The sequence below is a fragment of the Peromyscus leucopus genome, chromosome 17 (genome assembly GCF_004664715.2).
Source record: "Peromyscus leucopus breed LL Stock chromosome 17, UCI_PerLeu_2.1, whole genome shotgun sequence".
Lineage (NCBI taxonomy): Eukaryota > Metazoa > Chordata > Mammalia > Rodentia > Cricetidae > Peromyscus > Peromyscus leucopus.
The window spans coordinates 1343123-1370908 of record NC_051077.1 but is presented as its reverse complement, the minus strand read 5'-3'; the positions used below and the strand labels follow the sequence as shown (position 1 = coordinate 1370908).

General features: G+C 51.3%; 1 protein-coding gene and 1 long non-coding RNA gene across 3 annotated transcripts in view; one reads left to right on the top strand and one right to left on the bottom strand.

The window, feature by feature from the left end:
- Window positions 1-27786, bottom strand: part of Col4a2 (collagen type IV alpha 2 chain) — a 142061-nt gene that overhangs the window by 38809 nt on the left and 75466 nt on the right. For both annotated transcript variants that reach the window (XM_028872301.2, XM_028872300.2), the window contains exons 5-16: window positions 15840-15974; window positions 15211-15255; window positions 11545-11661; window positions 10051-10122; window positions 9339-9374; window positions 9168-9230; window positions 7599-7634; window positions 5683-5724; window positions 3881-3973; window positions 3087-3122; window positions 2126-2176; window positions 1467-1511 (exon numbers count right to left, since the gene is read on the bottom strand). In XM_028872301.2, the coding sequence (XP_028728134.1) occupies window positions 1467-1511; window positions 2126-2176; window positions 3087-3122; window positions 3881-3973; window positions 5683-5724; window positions 7599-7634; window positions 9168-9230; window positions 9339-9374; window positions 10051-10122; window positions 11545-11661; window positions 15211-15255; window positions 15840-15974 (771 nt within the window). The remainder of the gene's footprint in view (window positions 1-1466; window positions 1512-2125; window positions 2177-3086; window positions 3123-3880; window positions 3974-5682; window positions 5725-7598; window positions 7635-9167; window positions 9231-9338; window positions 9375-10050; window positions 10123-11544; window positions 11662-15210; window positions 15256-15839; window positions 15975-27786) is intronic.
- LOC119089204 lies at window positions 3131-6516 on the top strand. Its single transcript, XR_005093068.1, has 3 exons — window positions 3131-3735; window positions 3854-4018; window positions 6079-6516. It is a non-coding gene; the product is annotated as an uncharacterized LOC119089204 (long non-coding RNA).

Sequence of the window (27786 nt, the reverse complement as noted above, 5' to 3'; positions counted from 1 at the left end):
AGTTTTAGACATGACAGCTCCCTTGTGTTCCCTGAAGAGTGACAACATGCCACCCGCCCACCTCAGCGATACACTGACTGATTCAGCTGGGTTTTTGGTGTAGTGTCTGCCTCAGTTGCCTCTACAGTATCTGCCTCCTTAAGCTAGTGGCATTCTGGCCTTGGTTGGGATGCAGGGGGGACAGTCATTGCCTCTAGTGTGTTACCTCTGGGGACACTCTTAGCAAGTGACAGATAGTTGGATGTAGTTAGGGTGAGGCCGCCAGCCTGCATTTATGGTCAGCCAATGAGAAGAAATAAGAACAGCCATGACCTTGATCTCCATGGTGCACCGTCAGTGCCAGAGCTTGGCCCGTAACTGGAGCCATGGAGGTCAGCCACGACACCTGGAGGCAAGACTACCTGCTGTCCCAGACCAGGTACACAGCTCTGCTGTCTTAGTTCAGCCTCTGGGCTCCACAGCGTCATGTGGATACCTGCTGTGGCAACGTGAGCAGGATTCATGGGGAGCTGGCATTCTGAGGCTGCTCTCTGGGCACCTGACAGGACAGAGGGGTGGAGACACCAGCCATGGGACCCTGAGTGTGCACTCTGGTGCGGACTGCAAGCTGACTGGAGGCATGGCTGTATCCTGGGGCAAGTAAACGTGGTGTCTGTGTGTACCCCAGGGCTTCCTAGCATGTGTGGGTGCATATGTGCCGAAGTGGGGTGACCCCCTACGTGGGGGAAACATAGAACAGCATGGGACAAATGGGCTTATTATTTCTTCGTTGCCAAGTTACGAGCATGCTAGGTTACATGACCCTGGAGGCTGCCATAGATAAAGCCAGATCCCAGGACTGTGGGTGACAGGATGGTGCTGGGCTCTGCACTCGGTGGCCTGAATTGTTTGCATACAATGAATGCTGTGAGTAAATAAACCATTAATTAGATAAAAACATTTCTATGTGTACTTCGTGCTCCAGCTAGTGTTTAGTTGATGCTAAATCTTGTCTGGACCTGTAAAAAATTTCTCACACACATTTTCTTTTCTTTTAAAAAGTAAAAAAAAAAAAAAAAAAAAAAGAAAGAAAGAAAAGAAAAGAAAACTGTGCCACACACAGGGGAAAAACAACCAGGTTATCGTCAGACATAAGCAAATATCACAGTATGTGTAGATCTCTAAGGAACAGAGGGGGACTCAGTCACTCGGATGACAGCCTATGTGACAATGACACATAGGTGTGTGATGCCCGGGCTGGGGACCTAGTGACAGAGACCTGGGACTAGTGGACTGATGGGCACAGCCCAGGCAGACATCAACGCTCCACTGGGGCTTTGAGAGCTGGCATGATAACCTGGGAGCCTGTCAGTGCAGGGGACATCCCCAGTGGGCTTTGGGGACAAATGCAGTTTTCTGAGATGTCACTTGTAATAGGCATGAGGTTCCGGGCCCGGGACACTTCACATTTCGTGTGTCAGACTTACTTTCTGCCCGAAGATTCCTTTTTCTCCGTCAAGGCCAGGAAGACCCTGTGTTGTTGAATAGAAAACACAGCAATAAACAGTCTAGAAGAGGTGACGAAATTCCCCGGAGGGCTGCGTGGCTGTACCAATGACTGCGTGGCTGTATCAATGACTGACGAGCAGCCTTCTGCTTTCAAGGTTTGGAACTTAGGTGCAGGTGGCCAAACCCCACCCCAGGGGCTGAGGTGGCTGCTGATGCTCATGGCCCCAAAGGTGACATCTCTCTCTTACAGATGAGCCTCCCCATGAGGGAGGGACAATCTTACTGGACTCTGGGTGACCAGAAATGAACCTGCATTCTAGATCCTCTCTGCAGTTTGTTGCAAAGATTAGTCTCATACCAGAAGGAACCTTCAGGGCAGGTACAGTATTTTAAAAACTTCAGCATGGGGTGAGCATGGGTTCATGAGTTGTAGCAAATGCACCCGAGGGGATGTCCCTGGTGGTGTATGCCCAGCTGGTTGGCTGTGCCCAGGGTGGGGCCAGAGGGCCATGGGAAACCTCTACTTTTTGCTCAGTTTTTCTGTGAACCTCAAAAACTGATCTAAAAAAAGAAAATATGTTTCAAGAGCAAAAAGCCAACTAGCCAACCAGCCAGCGTTATACAGTGCATGGCTCACCCGCATTCCCGGGAATCCCATGATGCCTTCCTCGCCCTTCAAGGTGGTGCCCTAGGAGAGAGAAACAAGAATGTGAGGGGTGCCTAGAGCTGAGTCCACCAGTGGGACGCTCTGCCGCCTTCCCAGGCCCCTCAGTGACAGGATGCTACAACAGGTAATGTGGGGGCAGGGAGAGCAGAGGGCTGTGTGGGGGCCACCTTTATCCAGGGTGCCACATGCCACACCACAGGGTGAGTAACAGTGAGGAGGAAGAGCTAGAAGGTGAGCCACACTGGATGGGATACAAAAGATTGGGCCAGAGTAGAGGCCAGCCTGTCTCCCTCATTCACACAGGGTCATGCTCAGCTTATAGCTTAAGATAATGTTAATTCCTTGCGAAGCCTTGGTGCAGTGGGAAGGGACTTGGACCTGCCTAGGCTCAGTATGCTGGGCTCTGCTGACTCCCCGTGGGAGACCTTGATTTGGGGGATATGGGGATGCGGGGTGGCTTGGGAGAGAGAGCTGGGCAGTGGGAGGAGGGAGGAGGGGGGATCTGTGGGTGGTATGTGGAGTGAGTAGAAAATTTCTTAATGAAGAAAAATGAAAAAAAGATGTTAATTATTATTATAATTATATTATATTATATCCAATATTATACCAAATATATTATGTATCTTTGATACCTTCCCATGTAGAGAAGTGCATGAGAACCCAAGAACCCAAGGGCTAAGACCAAGAGCACACCGCACCGTTCAGAGCTCACCCACCGTTCAGAGCACACCTCACTGTTCAGAGCTCACTCACCATTCAGAACTCACTCACCATTCAGAGCTCACCCACCGTTCAGAGCTCACCCACCGTTCAGAGCTCACCCACCGTTCAGAGCTCACCCACCGTTCAGAGCACACCCCACCATTTATTCTCACAGGAGCCCCGGAGGCGGCTCAATCACGGAAGGAAAGAGTTTCATCACTGCACTTACTGGTATTCCCGTCTCTCCTTTGCTTCCCTTCTCACCCTGTGAAGAACATACAGAATAAGAAATGCTTGCACCTTTGAGACCGGCGGTACTTAAGCACCGATCCCGGCTTAGGATGTGGGGTTAAAAAGTACTTGATAGAACTTTAGGCAATCTTGATGAATTCCTGGCAATTGATAACAGCACCAAATGCTGCAGCTTCAAAATCCAAATGCAAAAACGATTATTTTTCTAGAATGTTCACAAGATGAATGAATTCTTATGTGATTTGTGATGTGTCTGGCAGCCTTTCTCTCTTCCTCCTGAGCAGTTATCTGCGCCAGCAACAGGGCACAGGCACTTCTGAGCATCCAGGGAGATGGATGCTAGCTCCCACATATCCATCCCACAGTGGGAGAACACATCCTAAGAAGACCCCCAAATGACCACCCTCAGTCAAATAAGGTCTGCTTAGGAAGAGGCAGTTAGTTGGAACACACTAACATCTCAAATCAAGAGGCTTTAAAAGCAGCATAGACTTTCTCCACTCTATTTTTGGATTGTTTCGGACTGGCAGGTCCTTGGCCCATCCTGGCGGCCCACACTTCAGATCCTGCAGCTCACAGTCGCCTCCTGCTGGCTGGAAGGAACCGCGCAGTCCCTCTGAGAACTGGTGCAAATCTGATTTTTTTTTTTTTCCTTCCCAATTTGGTGGTGAGGTCTTTCCCTTCTTAGGATGCAACTGTTTGCCTAAAATGAAGCAAGTGACATCTGCACCCTCCTTTCCCTAGGTCAACGGGGAATGCCCACCCTTTTACCTTGTACAGATCCGGATGGTATGTTGTCGTTGTGGGCCCAACAAGCGTGGTGTCTGATGGGATCCCGTTGGGTCCTGGCTGCCCAACGTCACCCTGCAGATTGTTCAGCAAAAGCGACAGTTTTGAATCAGAAGAAGGGTACGTAACTTGGGTGACAGCACAATCCTATCACACACGATATTTTGTTTCGCATATTACTGAATGCCTGCTTTGTGTCGAAACAAAAATCATCCTAAACCATCATATCACCACATCAAAATCAAAATCATAATCTAAAATGGCGTGAACCAAACTTCCACTAGTAATTGTTTAGGACTGATGTGTCGAGGTCATAGAGATTACTAATAATTCTACACTGTACCTGCTTCTGTGGGATGCAGCCTTTGGTAGATTTCATTTTTTTTTTAATTCAACATTTTTTTTTTGATTAAGAAAATTTCTACTCACCCTACGTACCACCCACAGATCCCACCTCCTCCCTCGATAGATTTCTGTACAAGGAAGTTGTCAGGTCTGACTCTGGTGTCACCGCAAACTAAAGGTGTTGTATACACTAAAGAGCAAAGGCTAGACCAAATATCTCAAGGAGGCGGTCAGTGCGTTTGGGTCAGTAACAGGGTGGCCACCAAGCCGCACACCTTGTCACACCCTTTCTCCTGAAACCGATGAACACACACGAACCTGACTGACTTTTCTTCTGCCAGTTCCACACACACACGACACCTGAGATTGAGCTCAGCTATCATGTGACCGGAAGGGCAGCAGGTGAGTGCTGGGTCACCCTCTGAAGAAGGCTACTGTGTGTGTTCTGAGTGCTAACACACTCGAAGACTGTTTGAGGCCACAGTACCCATGACGGCCTTGCTGTGTTCGTTAGCATCCGATTGAGGCCTGCCTTTTGTGGACTGCAGACCTGACTTCATCTCCACGGTCCCCCACGTGACCACTCCCTCCCACTAGTGGGCTCTTCCCAGGTCCTTGTTCCTTTCATTTTACACTATTACTGGGGGATATTCCGTTGTAGGGGACTTTACATTTTTATGTGTTTTGATCTTTAATCATCCCCCGCCCCAATGTCTTAGGAATTCTGATTTCCACCTATGGAATTCAATGACAGCATGCACATAGTAGAGCCAGAGGGGCAGATCTGCTCAGTGAGCAGCCAGGCTCACAGGTGAATGAGAATGGGGTTGGCTGGATGGGGTGGGCGCCATGTTCCTCTTTCAGGCTAGGGTCTTGGAAGGATAGCAGTAGGAGGTAACAGAAGTCACATAACCCTTTCGTGACTGAACTCAGCCAGGGCGGCCGTGTGATTGTTCCCTGTGGTAATTCCAGATTATTCTTCAGTTGAGTCCCCCCCACCTTTTTGCTTTAAGGCAGGGTTTCTCTGTGTAGCCTTGGCTGTCCTGGGACTCACTCTGTAGACCAGGCTGGCCTCAGACTCACAGAGATCCACTTGCCTCTGCCTCCATGTGCTGGGATTAAAGGCGTGCGCCACCACCGTCTGGTTCAGCTGAGTCCCTTTAATCATCTCTGGGTCCCACACCTCAGAAGTCACTCTTAGGGGACACTTCCACTTCCCAGTCCTTAAGGTAGGCGGAAGTCACGTGTCCCTGTCAGAATCTACGTCAGCCTAGACAGCTCACATTCATGTCTCACTGATCCACAATTGTCCCTGGAGTGTGGGCGACCTGACACTCGACACAATCTCTGTTCAAATTGTGTGTGTGCAGGTCACCTGGGGAGCACCAGGTCACCCTGGGCAGTGATGGTCACTAGTTCCTGTCACCAGGTCTCTTTACCTTTTCGCCCTTCTCTCCGTAAAAACCAAGTCCTCGGTTGCCCTGGAAACAGAGATGGTGTCTATGAGTTTGTAAGAATCAAGAATGACAGCGAATTGAAAGATTATTTTTAGAAGAAAAGAGAACTGAACTGTGACCCTTGTACTTTAGGAGCCAAGTGCCTCTGCCTGAGGAAGGCCTGAGGAGTGAGTGGTGGAGAGGGATCCTGTCAGCTCACACATTAGCACTCGGCCCAAACAAAGGAGGTCAGAGTTTGCCTTCGGGTTCTGGGTCCTCTAACGTAAAGTGCAGCCCAGATGATTGTCCAGACACCGTAGCTGGAGATCCACGTCATCTCATTTTGGTAAAAACCACCCTAACTTCATAGAAACATTCCTTTCTTTCTAATGATTTTAGGGGACTTCACGCCGATCGCAGTTCATATTTATGTGCCTGTTTGGATTGTTTTCTGAGGCGAAGTCAGGCCCGCGTCTCAGCCGGTGTTTATCTAACAGCTCCTCTGAGGAGCAGCTGGGCTGGAGTCAGCCCTCCCTGACGCCTGGGACCAGCGATGCATGCGAGGAGCCACCCCACAAATTCACACGCGTTTCCACACACAGCTCTTTCCTCTTGGCCCCAAGCAGCTGCGTCTCTTTCCCAGGGTCTCTCTCTTGCTACAGTGAGCAAGAGTCACACAGGACCCCTCCAGTCTCGCTCGGCAGTCTGCTGTCTGCCCCCTCCGATGCTTAGATATCTTTTGAAAATAAAAGCAGAACCTTTAATTAAATTCTGCTTCTCTTGCTTCGCCACCTGGCTGGGAGCTCATATCAAAGCACAGCATGGCGGCCATGGAGTCCCCACAGCATTCCCTGTTCAGAGCTGCTTGTCAAAGTAGCCAGGAAGTGACTTGGCCCAGGGTGAGGGGGCTGTTTGTATTTGCAGCAGCCAGGGGAGATCTGAGGCCAGAGCCTGGGCTGGGCCACTGCTTCCTTGGCCCTGCAGCGGAGCAGACTTCCGCTGTCCTTGGCTCTAGGCCCTTCCCATCCTGCTCGGGGGCCGTCTGATGGGGGTGAGTGGGGGGGAGGGAGTGGGGGGTATCCAGGAGCCTCCTCGAGTTCCAGCTCCAGCTGGAAACTCTGTTGGAGGGATGGGAGCCTAAGGGGTATGGGCGTGGGTGGCGGGCAAGGTCACCAGGGGTCAAAGAAATGGGACTGCATATGGAGCAGGCGTGGGAACATGAAGACCTGCATCTGGATATGGAGCAGTGGATGGCTCTTCCAAGCTTCCTGCTGGACCCCAGTATCTCTGATCAGATATTTTCCTCATCAGCATTACGGAGTCTGGACATTTGTCCAACTTTCCCAGGTCATAACAAACCCTGGCACTCTGTTCTCCAAGGTTCTAGCAAACTACATGCTTGGTTGTGCTTCCGTACAATGTAACAAGTACCACACTGTCATGGGAGTAGTGTGGCTCTGGGCCCCCGGCCTGACTCAGTAGCATTGGACATGTCTCTAATGCTGACCTGAGCCTCTGAGGGATTCTCACTATGGCCAGGTAGGATGGGGGTCTCCCACTTCCCTTAAACAAACACAGTGCCCCCCTGCCCGCCCTGGAAAATTGCACCTGCAGATAAACAGGAGCTGCCCTAGGCTGTTCAGCTGCACCTTTTATCCCGGCTCGTCAGTGTGATTTGCACACAGTCACAGAGGTGTCACGGAGCCCCAAAAAGCGTCACCCCAGCATCCTCACATCGGCTTGGGCCGGGTGCTCAGACACTCCACAGGATCTCTTCCTACACAGCAAGTCTTAAACTACACAATGGCTCTCAGCGTAGTCTACACCACAAATAGCTGTCAGCCAAGTTGTTCTCTGGTCGAAGAATGCAGGCATTAATCACCAAAGAGCCCTCCCCCGCCTGGTCCCCGCCAACTTACTGGTTGTCCTTTGGGTCCAGGGGGCCCCGGTGGTCCCTGCAGAAATACAAAGACATGCATATTTTTCTTTCCCTCCCAGGACCCAGATGACATCTGTTTGGAGGTCCTGGGAAAAACCATCAACTGTCCACTTCGAACAGTATGGTCAGAGCTTCCCCACATCTGTCTTGGTGGGATGAAAAGCCAGGAGGAAGACGGGGTCAGTGTCCTTGGAATGCGCCGCTGTCTACCCACAGCTGTTCCTGGTTTGCTTGTGTGTTTTGGGCTGGTGACTTTCACCCGTGTCCTTGATGTGTTTGTTTCTATGCTTTGTGAGGTCCCAGGCCCTGTGACTGCAGCCAGACTCCCCACATGACACTGTCACATTTTGGTGGTGGAATCACAAACGCTCGTGGAAAGAACGGATCTGTAGGTCAGTTCCACAGACTCAGCACCTGCACATCTGCACCCTAAGGTCCTCGAACTGTGTTTTCTATCTGTTCCATACACTTTTCACATGTGTATGTGCATGTGTGTGTGTGCATGCATGTGTGCATGCATGTGTGTGTGTGCATGTGCAAGAAGGCCAGTGGCCTTCCTCAATGACTCCATCACACTCTATTTTTTGAGGCAGGGTCTCACACTAAACCTGTTGCTTACTAATTCAGCTAGGCTGGCTGGTCAGCGGGATTCTGGGATCCTCCTGTCTCTGCCTCCCCGTCTCTGTGATTACAGGTGTGTTATACCACACTCGGTTTCTCACATGGCACCAGGGACGGGACTCGGGCTGTCATGCTTACACAGCAAGCAGGCCACTGACTGAGCTACCTCTCCAGCCCCTCTGAACTCTATTTAGAGGAAAACCCTAAGTCGCTCAGTTGTTGATATATGAGTGAACCTAAGAAGTGCTCTTTTTTCCCCCCTGGATCTTGCTCTGTAGCCCAGGCTGGCCTCGAACTCACAGAGATCCTCCTGCCTCTGCCTCCCGAGTGCTGGGATTAAAGGCGTGCGCAGCCACCGAGAAGTGCTCTTAATGAGGCGGAAGTCTTCTCGTGGTGGCTGAGATGTGCTCTGGCCTCAGTGTGGTGGTAGGAGTGGGCGGGGCTTGGAGTGGGCGGGGCTGGGAACTGGGTAGGGAGTGGGCAGGGCTGGGGAGTGGGCGGGGCTGGGGAGCACTAGCCCCCTCCTCTTCCTCCCTTGCAAACCTTCCCTCACACTTTGCTGTGTCCTTGCCCCGGAAGGGAGGGACAGCCTGTAGCCTCCGCACAGTGGGCCGTTCTATAAAGGACACTCAGTGTCTCCCCTTCTACAGTGGTTATGGCCCAGGTGGGATGCTCCTGTCTCACACCACCTGGCCCAGAAAAAAAATCTGTTTCCTTCTTCTTGACCTGAGTGGGGTATTTGGTTTGCTTTCTCCAGGGATGATGGTCCCTTGTCACATAGTTAATATGGAACCTGGAGAGCTTACACATGATGGGAGGGACCCCAGCCAGAACCAGTCTGTGGCTCAATGGTACTCAGCAGGTAAAAAAAGGAACATCCACGGGTGATCTGACACGGGCCTGGGGGTGACCAAGCACAAGGACTTACCGGTCTTCCAGGAGCTCCCACGGGACCCATCTGTCCTATTGGCCCTGGGCGGCCAGGAGGCCCCTGTGGACAGACAAAGAGAGCATGGTTTGAAGACCGGCAGACTGGTGTGTCTACTCCGGTATTTTTCAAGTTCTGTATGGAATAGTCCCTAATGAAAAGGATACTCACCTGGTAGCCGACCAGTCCGGGCTCTCCAGGTTCACCCTGGTTGAGAGGAAACAGAGTTAATTAAGAATTACAATTGTGTGTGTGTGTGTGTGTGTGTGTGTGTGTGTGTGTGTGTGTGTGTTTGTGTTTGTGCATATGGGTGAACGAGTTTGTACAGGCACATGGGAGGCCAGAGGTCAATATATTCCTCAGGAGACAGCCACATGGTTTTGTGAGACCGTCTCTCACTGGTCTGGAGTTCCCTAAGTAGGCGACTCTGGATGGCGACTGAACCCAGGCATCTGCCTGTCCCCACCTCTCCAGTGCTGGGGTTATGTATCAGACACTGTGCCCCACTTCATACATTGGGATTTTTAACTCAGGTCTTATCCTTGCAAGGCAAGTCTTTTGCCGACTGAGCCATCTCCTAGGCCACTGAGAGTTACTGGTGATAAGCCTCTTTGGGTTCATTTACCTCCACAGCAGAGTTGGAAGTAAGCATGGAATACAGAAGCCATGACAGACTGAGGTATTTGGTCTGGGGCATTGAGAACATGGGGAAAATAAATCCAACCCAAACAGAATATGATGACCCCACCCCCCACAACCATAGCCTTGAGCTCCCCCAGGAATCTGTGAATTCCTTCGTTCACTCGGAGCAAATTCCTAACGAGCTTTGTTGACAGTTTGCATGGGATCCCTGAGTGCCGTCCCCCACCCAGGGCACACATACCCTGTATTTGTCGCGTTCTTCTTGAGACAGTGCGTAAGGTTCACCTTTCTGCCCCTTGGGTCCTTGGGGCCCCTAAAGCAGCAGATACACCACAGAAAGAGAAACACAGAAGGACCCGTTATCTTCCAGCATAATCGTGACGACACAGGTGACTGCCAGCCTTTGTTCACAATGTCCAGTGTCCCCATGGATTGCATAGGCGACCCCCTGGACCAACTTCCTTAGGGTCTAACTATAAGTCTGAGGCTTTTTATTTCATACTCTTAAGGGTTACAATGGAGGGCTGGAGAGATGGCTCAGAGGTTAAGAGGATTGACTGCTCTTCCAGAGGTCCTGAGTTCAATTCCCAGCAACCACATGGTGACTCACAACCATCTATAATGAGATCTGGCACCCTCTTCTGGCCTGCAGTCATACATGCTGTATACATAATAAATAAATAAATCTAAAAAAAAAAAAAAAAAAAGAGTTACAATGGAAACACTTTATAGGATTTAAACTATCTTCAGAACCTCCACATTCATCCTCTGGCATAGAACTACGTTATCTTTTCTTTGTAATGGTATTGGTGCCCCAACAACATAAACAGGAGGACTCTAAGAGATATGTAATGAATGACTTGACTTACATCCAAGCTAGGCAGTCTGTGCAAACGGGTGCACGTTACCTTTGAATATCTATATGTAATCAGTACTTTACAGTGACATGTGTCTCTTGGTCATAAAGCTTAAGTTTGACAGACAGAGGAAGTCACACAGTTCACTGAAACACTGAACCACACCAAAAAGAGACAGGGGTGAGCGAGCGCTGCAAGGTGGAGGTGGAACCCATTGGCCAGAGAAACCAACTTGCCACGGGATGAAGGTGGGGATGCTTGCTCATGGCTTCTTTTCAGTGTGTTTTCAAAATACAAAGGCTCAATGAAAAAATGTTAGCATAACCTGAATTTGCAAATATAGTCCTCAAAGAACATTTTAGGACTCTTTGCAAAGATCCCAAGAATGAGGTCACTGAATGGACAATTACAGGATTTCTATTGCATATCTGTCTCTTCGTAGATGCTGGAGAACCTGACCACCTTCCAGGTGCCCAGACGATTCCTCAGTGCCAATAGACACTTGGGACAAGACTCAAGCTTCCTGGTTTAGCTGTGTTATTACAGCCGTTCACTGTTATTTGACTTAGAATACGGAAGGAAATGGTGCAATCTTGAAAGACAGTAGGCAAGAACATACACCAAGTCACTGATCTTCTACCTAACACTGAGTCAAGAATAGAGACAGTGAATTTGTTTGAACCCAGAACAGTCAGCTGCAAAAAAAAGGAAGAAAAAAGTGGGCAGGAAGAGCAGCTCCCATCAGCTATGAAGGCAAGGCCAAGGCGTGGCAGGCGGCCCTCCTTGGCTGAGCCTGGGAAGTGGAGCCAAGGCCACATTATGTTTGGGCCAGTTACACTGACAGGCTAACCACACCACCACGTTGCCCTTATACTCACAGGGAGGCCAGGGAAGCCTCCAGGTCCAGAGGGCCCTTGTGGACCTGCATCTCCTCTGGTCCCATTGCAGCCATCATAGCCGGGTCTTCCTCGGGGCCCACCTTGCCCTGGGTGTCCCTGGAAAGCAGAATGGTGTGTGAACAGTCGAGCTTTCACATAATTGATCCGTGAAACAGCGGTAAATGTTTCAAGCACACCCCCAGCACAGATCCAAGGAAAAGATAGCTAAAAAATGGACGAAGGAAGGAATGAAAGACTAAACAGGCAAAGATGTAGGTGTGCCTTAAGCAGGTGCAAGGCTTCCTCACAGGCGCCAGGGAACTTGGCCTTCTCTGCCTTGCCCCGGGGGCCTTTCAGGAGGCAGTGGGAAGAAGAAATCCTGCAAGCCTGTGGAGGTTTCCTGAGAGCTGTTGGATGCAGCTGTTGGATGGCTTTACCAGCCTCACTGAACTGTGCTCTGGCGAGCCAGAGAGGCCGGACCACAAGTGAAGGGGATAGTCACACCCCAGAGCTGGATCTCAAGTGAAGGGGGTAGTCACACCCCAGGGCCGGATCTCAAGTGAAGGGGGTAGTCACACCCCAGGGCCGGATCTCAAGTGAAGGGGGTAGTCACACCCCAGGGCCGGACCTCAAGTGAAGGGGGTAGTCACACCCCAGGGCCGGATCTCAAGTGAAGGGGGTAGTCACACCCCAGGGCCGGATCTCAAGTTTAGGGGGTAGTCACACTTCAGAGCCGGATCTCAAGTGAAGGGGGTAGTCATACCCCAGGGCTGGATGTCAAGTTTAGGGGATAGTCACACCCCAGGGCCGGATCTCAAGTGAAGGGGGTAGTCATACCCCAGGGCTGGATGTCAAGTTTAGGGGATAGTCACACCCCAGGGCCGGATCTCAAGTGAAGGGGGTAGTCACACTTCAGAGCCGGATCTCAAGTTTAGGGGTAGTCACACCCCAGGGCCGGATCTCAAGTGAAGCCGGTAGTCACACCCCAGAGCCGGATCTCAAGTGAAGCCGGTAGTCACACCCCAGGGCCGGATCTCAAGTGAAGGGGGTAGTCACACCCCAGAGCCGGATCTCAAGTGAAGAGTGTAGTCACACCCCAGAGCTGCCTGGACCAGGTTTCTTGGCTGACACAAGTGCTTTAATTGTTCCTGGTCGTCTGAGACAAGGCCTCACTATGTAGCCTAAGCTGGATGCCAGCTTGAGATCCTCCTGCCTCAGGCTCCCAAATGCTGAGGTTACAGATGTGCACCACCATGCCTGGCAGAGGTTTAGATTTAGGCAAGAGTATCCAAACCCTTCGGCATGTCCACTGAGGAGGCAACATGACCCAGAGCCTGTCAGTGACCCGAGGGGCTTGGGTTGCCCTGAGCAGGTTCTGACAAATGGGGCGGAGCCAATAGCCTACAATTCGTGCTTTTTTAGAACACAATCTGTTTTGATATTTACCTAAACAGTACGCATTTAGGTATTTAGGTATGTTTTGTAATTGCGCAGTTTCTTAAAATGATGTATCTTGGTAAAAACCAAACACATTCCAAAGTGGTTTCTGAGGCCATTTGGATGCCTTTTTTTTTTTTTTTTAGATTTGAGAAATTTGGAAAATTTTAAGAGTCTGGGAACAAATCCCACATAAACAATGATATTGAAAAATACTAAAAGAAATTTCTCTCTTTGCACATCTCTTTGCTGTAGGTGGCTTGGCCTGTGCAGTTGTGCTGTGGTGAGTTGGTGGTATCCCTGCTGTTCTGTGGGTTCAGGAGTGTCCCTTCTCCTTTCCGTGGGCCTTCTGGGTAAGGACAAGAGGGGCTTCTAGACCTGGCCTTTCAGTTCCGCCTCAAGGAATTAGCTTTCTACAGGGTTCACCCGAGCTCTGCTGTCCGTGCGGCATTTCTCTGAGACACACGGCTGAGGTCTTCACCTGTTGGTGGAGACTGCCTAGTGTGGTTCCTTCCTAGACCGACCCACAGCATTGCAATATGCACACCAACATGGCCCAAGTTTAAAACTGACCTTTGAAGACAGCGTCAAGTCACACTGACCTAAACATCCATCTTTCAGTATCTCATTAGACACCTTTCTTTGGGGCACAGCTCTAAGCTCCTCACGGATGCTGCCATACACAGCTTCGACCATGTAACATGATACAGTCCCCTTAAGATCAAGAGGCACAAATGGATGAGCGCTGACAAATGACATTCAGGCCACATCATCTGTGCTGTATTCTCTGCAGTGACTCTGGCATCTGTGAGCAGAGCTGAAACTGAGGACATGGTGGCGACTGCCCCTCTAACTTGGTAATCATTCGATATGAAATAAACATATGCATGAAAAATGAACAAAAATGAGACATATCAGTTTCCACTCCATCCCATAATGTTCCTCCATCTTAATTAATTTGGATTACCAAACCATCAAGACGGAACCGTTGGGCAGTCCAAAGAGTTCCAAGAAGTAGTTTAAAAATGGGCAATTTAGTTCCAGGCTGTTTGTGGGAAAACATCTTTTATGATTTGTTTATCTCTGGAAATGTGTGGATTCTGTATTCGGTCAGTTTCTCAAGATCCCAAGGAATGCAACAATTACTTCATTTTCCCTGACTACTGTGTGGTGTAACCCCAAGTCTGCTGGAGCACACTATGGGTGATACCGAGGACTGGGGCATGCTGAGCTCATGCTCTGCTAAACATGGCCGCCTTCCCTCTGCTCCGCTTCCTTTAAGACTGTGGGGCTATGGTTCTGAAGGCAAAGAGCAGACTTCCTTCCCTGGCTCCTGTTTGTGGTATCAGCCCTGCTAGTGAGGCTGGGGAACCATCTCTTTCCCTGTGTGCACAGTAAGAGAGCAGACACATGCCAGCAGGACCCAGACACAGTGAACATGGGTGAGGTTCACAGAGTCCATGCCTCTAGCCATAGCGGCAGACAGGATGAGGTGATAAACACACTCATCCCTGAGCTCGGGCCTGGCCAGGAAGCCTGCCCTGGGAATCTGCTGGCTGAGTCCTACGAGGAAGGCTGTGAGTCAGGCTGGCTTTGTTTTTGTTTTGTTTTTTTGCCACAAGAAGTAAAGTAAACTAGCCTATAAAAACACTTTTATTGCATTTTAAGATTTTCTCATGAGCAAATCAACACCCCCCCCCCCCCCGCAGTGTTGTGTGTGTGTGTGTGGCCTTGAACTCATGGCAATCCTCCTGCCTTATCCTCTCAAATGCTGGGATGACAGCATTTGAGAACCCCCACCTGGAACTCTCCTTTGGACTTGTTATGTGCAATTACTATAGAGAATCTGGACTGCTCAGACTGTGGCGGCTTCATTCTATCCTGGTCCTTGCTGGGTCACTTCATATTCAGATTTCCCGTACGGCAGATGAACTCTCAAGGCCAGCTCTTTAACGTCTGTGAGCCATGCTCTATCTTTTTGACTGCCAACAAGGTCAAGTTTCAGCAAAGCAGACTCAGTCCTGAAGCCCTATCTATAAGAACCTTCAGGAAGGAAACCCATTGTTTGCCTGGAATCCAGGAGAAAGCCAAATGTAGAGAAACCCCCACCCCACCCCGTTTGATGCTATAAACAAAGAAGCCGTTCCATTTCAAAGGTTTCTTTAAGTTAGAAACGCATTGCTTGGAACACACACAACGTTTAACCTTCTCATCTTCCCAAACACTTACTGGAATTCCATCTGCACCGGGGAATCCAGAGACGCCTCTTGCTCCCTGTGAATAATCAGAGCAATTAAAGAACAGAAAGGCCCAGTGCCCACCCACAGCAGAGAACCCCAGCCAGGACCCCCAGTGCCCACCCACAGCAGAGAACCCCAGCCAGGACCCCCAGTGCCCACCCACAGCAGAGAACCCCAGCCAGGACCCCCAGTGCCCACCCACAGCAGAGGACCCCAGCCAGGACCCCCAGTGCCCACCCACAGCACAGAACCCCAGCCAGGACCCCCAGTGCCCACCCACAGCAGAGGACCCAGTCAGGACCCCCAGTGCCCACCCACAGCAGAGAACCCCAGCCAGGACCCCCAGTGCCCACCCACAGCAGAGGACCCCAGCCAGGACCCCCGTGCCCACCCACAGCAGAGGACCCCGGCCAGGACCCCCAGTGCCCACCCACAGCAGAGAACCCCAGTGCCCACCCACAGCAGAGGACCCCCAGTGCCCACCCACAGCAGAGGACCCCAGCCAGGACCTCCAGTGCCCACCCACAGCAGAGGACCCCAGCCAGGACCCCCAGATCCACCCACAGCAGAGGACCCCCAGATCCACCCACAGCAGAGGACCCCAGCCAGGGCTCGTACCACATCTCCTTTTGGTCCGGTTGGTCCAGGAGCTCCTCGTTCGCCCTTGTCTCCTTTGCGGCCCTGTAGTCCCGGGAAGCCTTGCAACCCTGGGGGCCCAGTGTACCCCTGGGTGCCCACTGGCCCCGGCTGGCCCTGTGGGAACAACACATGTTCAGTGTCACAGTCGAAATCACAGTTCTCAGTTACAATCATTTTCCCAATTGCACTTCCCATTCTCCAAGACCTACCATCTTCAGGCACGTCATGTAAATGGCCATCTTCTGCCAGAGCCACCCCAGAGGGGTCGCTGGCTAAGGAAAGAGGTCAGAGAGCCCCAGGGGAGACACATTCAGTAAGGGACACAGGCGTGCTTGACAGGTAAGCCTGATGACAAGTGATCAAATGTTGAGTTGCTTTCCTGGGATTGGACACATGCTTGGCTTTTTAAAAGTCTCTTCCAGGTAAAATGCTCCCAACAATTTTCTCAATATAACATGTACAGGAACTACACAAAACATAGCATATCCTTACAATGGAATATTCCTCAGCCTTCAACAGAAATTACTGATACATGCTCCAACAGATACGAACTCGGAAAGACAGACGCTTATGAAATAATCAGTAATAACAAGTACTAAAGGGTCCCATTTATGTGAAGGGGTCGAGACCTGTCTATGGCCCCATTTCCACGCCCCATGCTGCCCCTGGGATCGGGGAGGCTTACATCTTTGCTTCTGGTCTTTTCCTCCATGGCCCACACGGGCAGTCTTGACTGCGCATTGTCTTGACTGCAAGGTGTTTGTCTTTACTGAGTGTTGAGAGGTCATCTTTGGTGTCTCATGGGGTTAAAGTGAGAGGACAGATTTCATAGGAGGTGAGGTATGGGGTGGATGTCACGGAGGTGCCCATCCAGGAGCAGGGAGACCTTCAAAGCTGATCATGTCTCTCTTCTACTGGTTCTTGTAGGAGCCACAGGTGGATGGGAGAGTCCCATTCTTTGAAGACAGAGACTGGCACCCCAGAGCTCAGGCACCCTGCATCCTCAACCCAAGGGGAGTCTGGAAAGGTCCCTGAGGCTCCATCTGGCTCAGTGCCTGAGTGGTAGATACGGGGCTCCACTCCCCCATCCTGCATGCCTTCCAGCATCATCCAGCCACGCCACACCACCAAAAGCCCAGCCAGGGCGGAGCAGACAGCATCCTGAGCAGTGGCGGAGTTGTGTACCACAGCCTCTTTGAAGAACGCTACAGACAAGAGGCCGGTCCCACTGTGTGGGGACAGCGGCACTGTGGGCCGGACCCAGGACCCTACATTCCCCGTCTCTGAAGCACTGTGGTTGGATTGCTGTTTGTGTGTTCGGGAAAAGAACATGCTTTGGCTCTGACTTTTATGAGTCTTTTCCAGTCACGTCCATCTTGGCTTGGTTTGTGGTGGTGATAGGTCTAGCTTCCCTGGGACTGGACACAGGCGGCGGAGCAGCCTCAGTTCCCCATGTCCTGTGGAGGCCACCCCTTGCCAGTGTTTACGGTGATCACTCCAGGGGGATGGGACACTCCTCACGGTGGCATCTATCATTACCATTCACAGCCTGCAAGTCTGCCAGGGGGTGTCTAATCATTCCAGAGCCGAGGAATACACAGCTCCCCAGCTACCACAGGACTTGTATGTGGGCCATGAGACCACCCTCATTCCCCATGTTCAAGCCCTTTCCTGAACCCCCTTGATGGGGAAGCCACAGAGTCCCCTGTGAACTCATTTCCGCTCACTGCCGGCAGACCTCTGACCTGCACTCTCGGATGGGTGTCTGGCTTTGGAGTAAGCTCGAGGCTTGTCTCCTCTGGAACAGGCGGTCACCTCTTCATTGCACAACTCAGTGGTTTCCCTGCACTGTGCAATCCTCACCTTTATCTAGATCCAAAATACCTTCCTGGCCTCAGAGGGAAATCCAGACCCATTTAGCAGTCTGCCTGCGGCCCCCCCCACCCCCTCCCCGGCTTCCTCCTCCCCAGTCTCTGGGAACCATCCTTCAGCCTTCTATCTTTGTGGCTTCCCTCTTCTATAAATCAATAAAAAAAAAAAGAAATCACGTGATGTGCGACCTTTTGAGTCTGGCTTCTCTCCCTCAGCATAAGCTTTGGGGGCTCGCCTACACTGTGGCGCAGACCAGTGCTTCATATTCATGGCTGAATATTATTCCATTGTATGGATATACCTCAGCCTGTCTTTTCATCTACTAATGGGCATATCTGAGTGTTTCTATAGGTGTGTGCCTGGGCATGCATTCCACAGCACACATCTGGAGACCAGAAGACAGCTGAGTGGAGTCAGGTCTCTTTGTCCACCTTTACCCGGGTCCTGAGGGATTAAACACAGGTCTCCAGGGAGGGGAGCCATCGCTGGGCTTAGAAAGGCCCGGCATCAAAGGCTGTCTGCCTGGATCCTGGCTGACCGAGTTCTGTCCATGTGTCTCTGGGTGGGGTCAGTCGTTCCAACTTTATGCCTAACTCACTACAAGTACAGTGTCCCAGGCATGGCTCTGGCCCCCTGGATTTGCTGAGCCATCCCTCTGGCCCACCCCACTTCTGTTATTTCTAACAGCCCTGCTACCATCACATGGGTCAAACATCGGCCTGAGTCCCTCCTATCAGTTTCCGGTCGGTGTCTATCCCCAGGATTCCTTGGGTCCCATGGCAGGTTCCACATTCAAGTTTCTGAGCTATGACCAGACTTTTTCCTCAGTGGCTGCATCTTTTCAGGGCTCTACCAGAAACACTCCAGTTTCACGTCACCCTCACGCCAACATGATTGTCTTCTTCTTTGGCCCTAGCCAAGCTTGTCAGTTTGAACAACTCCTGGGTGTTGATGGACTAGAACATTCCGCAGCTCCCAGGCTGCTTCTCTCGGGGAGGGGGCATCTGGGGGAGAATGTGTGTTGGGGCCTGGGGCTGACTGCTGTTGCCAGGCTGAACCCCGCCTTGTGGGGTAACTGGGCATTTGTGCACATTCTCAGTGTGCTCCTGGGAGGTGTGTTTGGATTGTCAGGCTGGGGCTTTCCCCAGGAAGTCCTGCTTGGGCGGGGGAGTGCACCGTGAGTGTGAGCAGCAGCTGCAGGCACAGGTGATGAAGATTTCCCTTTGTGCTAATCAGCGGCCGCAGCCGTTTCCATCCTCTGTTGAAAAGTCCAGCTCCGAAAACTCACTTCCACCTCTTCCTTTCCTTGCGTAACGAGGTTAAAAATAAAACTGCCCCGAGAGAAGGTGTCTACACATCGGCCTCAAAACTCCCAAAGCCACAAAACTCTTCAAATTCCTGCAGCATCCCTGAAAGTCTCCTCCCTCCCATGGCCATCTCCGTAGGGCAGGGACACAGAATATATCTTACAAGTCTGTGGACACTTCAAAGGACCTGGAAGATCGTGTGCCATACCCCCCACCTCCACCCCATTCTACCCACAGGGATGGGCGTCTCAGGAAGTGGGACAATGAGAACCGTCCTTCCACCGTGCATCTCGGGGAGGTGGCACCCCGGACGTTTAACAGCAGCAATCCCATTTTGTCCCCTGGTGATGACATGGAGAAGTGGGGAACACCGGCAGGGAGGAGCCATTGCTGGGCTTAGAAAGGCCCGGCATCAAAGGCTGTCTGCCTGGATCCTGGCTGACCGAGTTCTGTCCATGTGTCTCTGGGTGGGGTCAGTCGTTCCAACTTTATGCCAAACTCACTAGAAGTACAGTGTCCCAGGCGTGGCTCTGGCCCCCTGGATCTGTATTCCACACAATCCCTAGAGGTTCCTGTGTGCATTGCTGCTGAGATACCACCGTGTCCTGCCACACCACTTCCCTCCCCTGGCGCTCAGGGAGGAGATGGTTATCTTTTAATAAGAAAAATCTCTTTAGTGCTAAGTTGTAGCCCAGAGAGAGGTCTGGCTTTTGAGTGAGGCAAAGGGAAAAAAAAATCCAAAACATTTTTGTCAGCTACATATTAACTTCAATCAAACTTCCCTAGAAGACAGCATAAACAGGAATTTGTCCATCCAACACCCTGTCCTTCCTTTCTGGAGTCATGGCTGGTGTGTACCTGGTCACCAGTCATTTTCCAGAGGGCGAGGCCAAATTCAAAGCCAACTTTACTAAACTCCGTGGTTCTGGAGGAGGTGTGCTGAGACCACGAGAGTGCTCCTGAATTTGGGAATGTTTACATCTGGAAACAGTGAAAAGTGTCATCAGACTGTATGTGTGCAGGCGTAACTGGACATTGGGACAAAGGCCAGAGAAGCCCAACACCGGTCTCCAAGGACAGAACCGGTCCCTGTGCACACCAGGATGTTCAATCTGGCTGCAGCCTTTCCTGGTAGAGCAGAATAGATGCCGGTGACGCAAAGCCCAAGGCTGAATGGTAGGAAATTCCCTCTCCTTCCTAAGCCGACTCTTCCTGTCTCACCTTTCATGGGCACCGGCCACAGACCCTCCTGCCCTCCCCGGCTCCTTGCAAACTCTTCCTTCCTCGAAGGGCAGTAGACTACGGCTTTTGGTGATCCTGGGGGAATTCCTAAGTGCTACTGAGTTTCTGTAAGGCTGATGGCACACATTGGAAAATCCGAGAGATGTCCGCAAAGGCAGACATCTTCAGGATCCGGGAAACTCATTCTTTACCCCAGAATTTAGAACTGTCTGTTGTGCATACGGATGACCAGTTCACATCTGTAAACATGCTAGATCACCCACAGTGTGAATTAAAGAGGACCAACTGAACAACACTGGACTCGTTAGACGATGAAGGTTGATAAGGACCTTAGCATTACTCTCCAAAATAACTTAACAGATTGTCGTTGAGGAGTAAATAACGCCTGGGCTTGGTGACATGGCTCAGCGGGTCAAGGCGTTGGCCGCCAAGACTGGCAATCTGAGTTCCACCCCTGGGGACTCACACGGCGGAAGGAGAGAACTGACTCCCGGAAGTTGTCCTCTGACCTCCACACACACACACAAACGCCATGCGCGAGTGCGCCCCTCCCCCACAAATATATGTATGTATGTATGTGTGTGTATATGTATATATATGTGTGTGTGTGTAATAAAAAATTTGAAGTAAATAAAATCCACACGTGATGAAGCCAGCTCTCACGTCTAGTCTCAGGACTCCGCCCAGGAGCATTCCACTTGAAATGGATCAGACTCAAATGAAAGAGGTGAAACTAAAAAAAACCCCGGCCAACCACCACCACCACCTCCACCACCACCACCACCACCACCACCACCACCACCACCATCACCCCACCCCCATCCCCCCCAACCCCCACGACCACCCCACCCCACCCCCCACCACCACCACCACCACCACCACCACCACCACCACCACCACCACCACCACCACCACCCACCACCACCACCACCAAAATGGCTAAAAGAAAACATTACAGGGGAAGTTTTGAAACTTTGGGTTGTAAAAGATTTCTTAGACACAAAAAAAACCCCACACAACAAAAGAGTTGACAAGATTAAAGAGTTTGATCCCCCGAATCCTGCTGAAAACAAAAGGGCTCTAAACTAGTTAAGTCTGGCCCTAACTAGATTACGGGCTCCCTGGCGTGCTTCTGGGGCAGCCTCTGCGGCCACTCTGCACCTGTGGACCTGGCCAGCTCAGTTAAGCCGCTCTCGCGAGCGGTCCTCAGCATCCACCGACGAGGAGCACTCCTCAGCATCCACCCGACGAGGAGCACTCCTTCCCCCCACGCAGCCTGCTGGGTGGCTGGCTGCTCACATACTCCCCTGCCGCTGTCTGGCTCTCTCCACCCCAGTTCTATTTTTAGAGCATTTTCCTTCTTTTTCTGTGGTTTTGAGGTTCGAGCCCAGGGTCTGGCACCTGTGAGGCAGGTGCTCTGCCACTGGTCTACACCGCCAGCCTGAACCCCTTTGGAGACCACTATAACAACATCGCCGTTTCCGAGGCTCAGCCTGCCACCCTTAAGTCCCATTAAGTTCTGCAGACCCCATGAGCCGTTCAGGAAATACTTCAGTCTTGCCTTAGCCCTGCACCAGCCCTGTAGAACTGGTGGTTGTTGGCTCCGCAGAGGGTTGGGCCTGGCTGTCTGCACAGCAGACGGAATGCTGCCCCGGCCCTCATGATGAAGTCATCAGGGAGACCACCCAGACTCTATGGAAGGAGGCCCGTGTATCAGACCGCGCTCAGCATCTGATTAGATAATGAAATATTGTGGGCAGTTGAGGTGCGGGTGAGGCAGGGCTCTGGAATGCGGGACGCTGCTGCTGCTGCTGCTGCTCCTCCTCCTCCTCCAGGAGGCTCAGGGCTGCTGATGTTTGAACCTGGCTGCTTTGAGGACAGCTGCCCACGATGAGCGGAACACACGCTTAGCAATGGGTGGGACCGCTGTGGCTGGGGGGTGTGCGCGTCAAAAGTTGCAAAGAATCAGGGGTGTGTACAGACATCAGCCTGCAAAAAAATCTATAAAAGGAAGAATTTTAATGTTTACCGAGTATCTCAATTTGAAATTTTGAAATGCAATCAACATTCCTGGTGGGAGGCACAGGGCCAGGGGATGATCATGCAGTTCCAGCGGTCAACACCAGGTGGCAGTCATCCTCGGCCTCCAGGCGTGTTAGGAAACCTACCCTCTTTGAGCCTCTCCAGGGTCACATGACTCATCTTGGGGACAGAGGGCAAGTCCCTCATTTGTCATGGGGTGCTAACCTCCCTTAGGGATAATCCTGAGGAAAACTGTGCCGGCCTAATCCAGTCAGTCCAAGGGGCTATTGCATTCCTTTTCCCTGTGACAGAGTGGTTGGACTCGGTCTTGCTAAAGGAAAAGTATACTAAGTATTGACATTGGGAGCCTGCTGGACCCACACCTACCCCAGTGGCCCATGCCACAGTGACTTTTCCAGCGTCGTTAACCCATTAGATTTTAATTCCTGCCAAGTCCAAGAGCACATATCGTTATTTTGCTCATTCTCTGGGGGGAAACTGAGGCAGGGTGTAGCCAACTAGCCTTGTACATCCTGAGGGAGTGAGTTCACATGGGAGAAGGCCATGTGGCTCTGGAGACTCACTGGCAGCCTGGGCATGCTCACCACAGACAGGAACTGAGGTGTGAAACCAGGCTGGCGAATGGGGACACGATCTCTCCCAAACAGCTTGGGGAAGAAGAGTCGGACAGGACACAGCTGGCAGCAACGTGTTTTAGGAACAAGATAAAAGTGACTTCTGAGAGGCTAGGGGACAGACCGTAGAGGGTGGGCAGTCTGCAGGTGGACAGGGTCTGTGGGTGGCCGAGGGCATGGTGACGACCGTGCATACTACTTGACTACCGCAACCTATTTGAGAAGAGGAGACTGTTGCGGTCTCTGCATGGCTGGAACCCCATGCTTGGAGATGGAGGAGCCACCATAAGGCACCTAAATATGTATCACTTGGACCTAAAAGCTTGAGAATGTCTCCTACTGAGCAATCTCACCTGACCTGGGACAAGTTCACTCCGCCCTAAGGGGCCGGAGGGAGGGCATGGCTGGGTGGTGGAACAGCCCTGGCATTTTCCACCCCGCTCTGCTCACATCCATGCGACCTCTGAAGTGTTTTTGTTTATTCGATGTTTCTGTGTTTTGAGACAGGGTCTCGTCTAGCCCAGGCTGGCCTCAACCTTGCTACACAGCCAAGGATGACTTTGAACTTCTGATCCAGCTGCTTCTATCTCCCCCGGGATGACAAGTGTGAGGCCCCATGCCCAGTGTATGCAGTGCTGGGAATCCAACCTTGTATATGCTGGGCAAGCTCTCTACCAATTAAGCCCAAGTCCCAGGCCCTAGCTGGAGGTAGACCCCGCGTCCTTCACATGCTAAGCAAGTACGCTGCCATTGGGCCACACTCCAGCCCTGACCCTTGAAGTCTGGTTGTTAGTCCACACCAGATCACGTACAGCCTTTCTTCCCTGCACCTTTAGAAGGGTCTGCTCTTTGGGGTGAGCCCCATGAGAAGACCCTTGAGTCCTCAAGGGCGGGGCTTCCCTACAGAACCACTCTATGACACTGTCCCAGCCCTCAGGCTGAGGTTGTCTCCTGGGCAGTGAATAAGGGGCACGATGGCTCTGCAAGTGACTTTCTGCTGTCCCGTACTTCCTGCCCCTGATTTTCATCGAAGATGACCCCTGTGATGACACCGAACACATACCAAAAATGAAAACAGACCACAGGAGATCCATCTGCCATCTAGTCTGCGGGGAGATAATGGATGGCTCAGTTACCCAGACAAGAGATCCAAGGCCCAGCGACATTCTTCGGCATTCCAGAGAGTGACTCAGCAAGGAATGTCCTCAGGACACATGACCATTTCTTTTTCTTTTTCCTCTCTCCTTCCTTTTTTTTTTGAGACAGAGTTCTGTATAGATCGGACTCATCCTGCTGCAATGGATGACTGAACTTCTGATCCTCCTGCCGCCACAGTAGGAGCTGAGGCGTGGACTGGGGCTCTCTCTGCATGCTGGGCAAGGACTTCAGTGACTGAGTTACATCTGTGTCCTTCTTTCTTTCTGAAGACTTTATTTTATATGTGTGAGTGTTCTGTGTGCGTGTATGTACGTGTACCATGTGTGTGCAGTGCCCAAGGCCCACAGAGAATGGTGAATCTCTCAGAACTGGAGTTGTGGACAGCTGTGAACAGACACATGGATTCTGGGACTGGAAAAATCCAGGTCCCCTACAAGAAAAAAATCCTTCAAGGTCCCTTAGTGCTCTTAACCCCTGAGCTGTCTCTAGCTCTCCACCATTCTTTCCTTTCAATGGCATTTAAATGTCTTGCTTTATTTTCTTTAATTCTGCTTTATGTGCATGGGTGTTTGGACTGCAGGTGTCTGTGCATCCTTGTAGGGCCTGGCACTCCTGCTGAAGTGGCCATCAGCTGTAACTCTGGAGTTAGCCAAACTCAGTTCTTGTCCTGAAAGTCTGTTAGGACACCTCACTCACTCTCAACGGTCCCCCTCCCTTCTGGACAACTGCCCAAGCATCCACAGATCCCTAACCTCAGAATGTCGGAAATCCAACGTAGGCCTTATTCCCTCCGGCCCCATGTCCTACAATAACCCTGAATCTCCCTTTTCTTTCTCCAGAGACCATCTCCAGAGTCTAATTCTGGACAAGTGGAGACACTGCTGGTGTTTGGCTCACAGCCGAGGAGCCATCAGTGTTCAGATGGAGCTCCTGTCCTGCATTTCCTCCCTTGGTCCTTTCTTCCTGTCATCTCCTTCAGGGCCTGTCACCCCCTACTTCAATCTGTGTAATAACCCGTTAGCTAGCATCTGGGCTTCCTCTCCCTAACAATGCCCTGGTATCTGTGGTGATATTGTGTTCCCTGAAATATTGTGCATCCTAATAAATTTATCTGGGGTCAGAGACAGAACAGCTACTAGATACCTAGGATAGGCAGTGGTAGCACACGCCTTTAATCCTAGCATTCCAGAGGCAGAAATCCATCTGTTCAAGGATATAACCAAGCATGGTGACTCATGCCTTTAATCCCAGGGAGTGATGGCAGAAAGCAGAAAGGTATATAAGGCGTGAGGACCAGAAACGAGAAGCATTTGCCTGGTTAAGCTTTCAGGCTTCTAGCAGCAGTTCAGCTGAGATCCATTTGGATATGAGGACTCAGAAGCTTCCAGTCTGAGGAAACAGGATCAGCTGAGGAACTGGCGAGGTGAGGAAGCTGTGGCTTGTTCTGTCTCTCTGATCTTCCAAATACCTGGCTTCAGGTTTGATTTTATTAATAAGAACTTTTAAGATTCATGCTACAGGTATCCCCTTTGCTACCTCCATGGGGTCCCCCTGAAGTCAAGGGAACTCTTGTGTACGTCTAACTTAATCCTGTGCAGTCCCTGTGGCCACTGTGGAACCCCATGATGCCCCCTGTGTATTAGATGACTTCTAATGATGCCTAACATTGCAAATACTTTTTGTGTTCCCGAAAAGGCTGCTCCTTGTTTCTTCTTTGAGCTGATATTGGAACAAGTCCTCTTTAATATGCTCCTAGTTTCTTAGCTGCTTCATAATGTCCCTTATTAAATCCCTTCTGCACCTGTTTCACATCTTGAGGGGCCCAGTGTGGTGCTTGGGCCACAGGACACTTGTGTGTGTGTGTGTGTGTGTGTGTGTGTGTGTGTGTGTGTGTATGTGGGTGGGTGGGGGAGGCTTGTGGGGTTGTAAAGACAACTTGATTAGATTTTTGACATGAATCTTGTCTACTGTCTCCAGCTGGCTGCTCCCTCAACTGCCTGGGATGCCTAGGAAGCACCCCCTTGTAACTGCTCTGTCCTCTTCCTCAGCATGGCCACCAGGATGTGCTTCCAGGACACTATGACCACAGGGGTGTGCTTCCAGGACACCGGAGGCCTTGTGTAGGATCTGGGGTCTGAGTGTTTCCCTTCCCTAACATGCATGCAGCAAAGCCCTCCAGGCTCTGGGAGGCTAAGCGAGCGTGGAAGACCAGTCTTCACCTCACCTTCCAGCACGCAAGACAACCGAGCAGCTGCTCACAAAGGGAGGCGGCATTCTCAGGAGAAATGTCTGTCCGTCATTCACCCGTCTATCCACCCTCCATTACATCTATTGCATATGTATGTATCTGTGCCTCTTCCCATCATCTGTCCATCTCCGCCATGTACTTATCATCATCTCTATCATCTATCCACTTGCCTATTTATCTAAGTACACATCTATGGTGCGCGCGCACACAGACACACACACACACACACACACACACACACACACACACACACATACACACACACACACACACACACACACGCACACACGCACACACGGACTATTACATGTGTCTGACAGTTAGAAGGTGTGAAAAATATCTAAGAGGAGAAAAAGCACAGAGAAAACAGTGTAGGCATTCTGCTGAAGGCTGGCTTTGGGCTCGTGAGGTGGCGTGTGACAAGCAAGCCTGATGCACTGAACTCAGTCTCTGGGACCCATCAGGAATGGGAGGAGAAGGCTGACCCCACAACGTGGTCTTTGACCCCCATGTGCACGCTGTGGCACACTCCCCCTCCCCCGCTTCCGTCTTGTGCACACACAGTAACAGGTTTAAAAGGTTGGCCTCCAATGGTACTGGAGTGAAAGCGCCTTGGCTTCTTTGTAAATCATAAATAACCCAAACCTTAAGTTGCTTATTAAAATACTGTTGTCATAGACGCTCATGTCCAGCTCTATGTGCTCTCCTTAGGAAGCAACTGGATGGGCTCTGCCTGTGTTTGAGGGAGGTCAGCGGACGCAGAATGGTCCCTGGGCATGACTCCTAATTTTCTGGCACATTCTCAGCCTGTAACCTCTTCAAGACCAGGTGGTATGCCAGTCTTGTAGTACAGCTCCAGCACTTTGGTATCCTCCACCTGTGACTGCTGAGGGCCACACATGGTCGTGACTCCCCCCCCCCCCCATATAAAGCCCTCAATGAATCTAGTGGGAGCTTCCTGGTGTGCACGGGCCTCTTCAACCCTCCGATCTCAGGCAGACGTATGGTTACGAATAATAACCCACGATCTGGCTTACATTTGGGAATTCTGGTTCATGCGGTCAGAGAATTTACTAGCTACTCACTTTGGCAGCAATTTCTGTGATCCAAATATTAATCTTTCGCATGCAAAACAGTAGCACTGCTCTGGATCTGATGTGCTGGGCAAGAATCTGGGAGGCAGAGCCTTCACCACCAATGGGCTGGCTGGAGTCTTCCTAGAACAGTGATTCACCACACTACCATCTCCTGCTGTGAAGAGTCCTAGCTGTCTTGGTTGCTCATCTCTGCCCCTCCCCACAAAACAAGAGAACAGACAGTGCCCAGTGCCCAGTGGATGCTGCTGGTTCCCCTCAGTGTCATGTACTGGCAGATCGGTGGTAACACAGCCCTTTCCTTTCAAAAGACCCCACTGGCTGGGCATGGTGGCACATGGCCCCGAC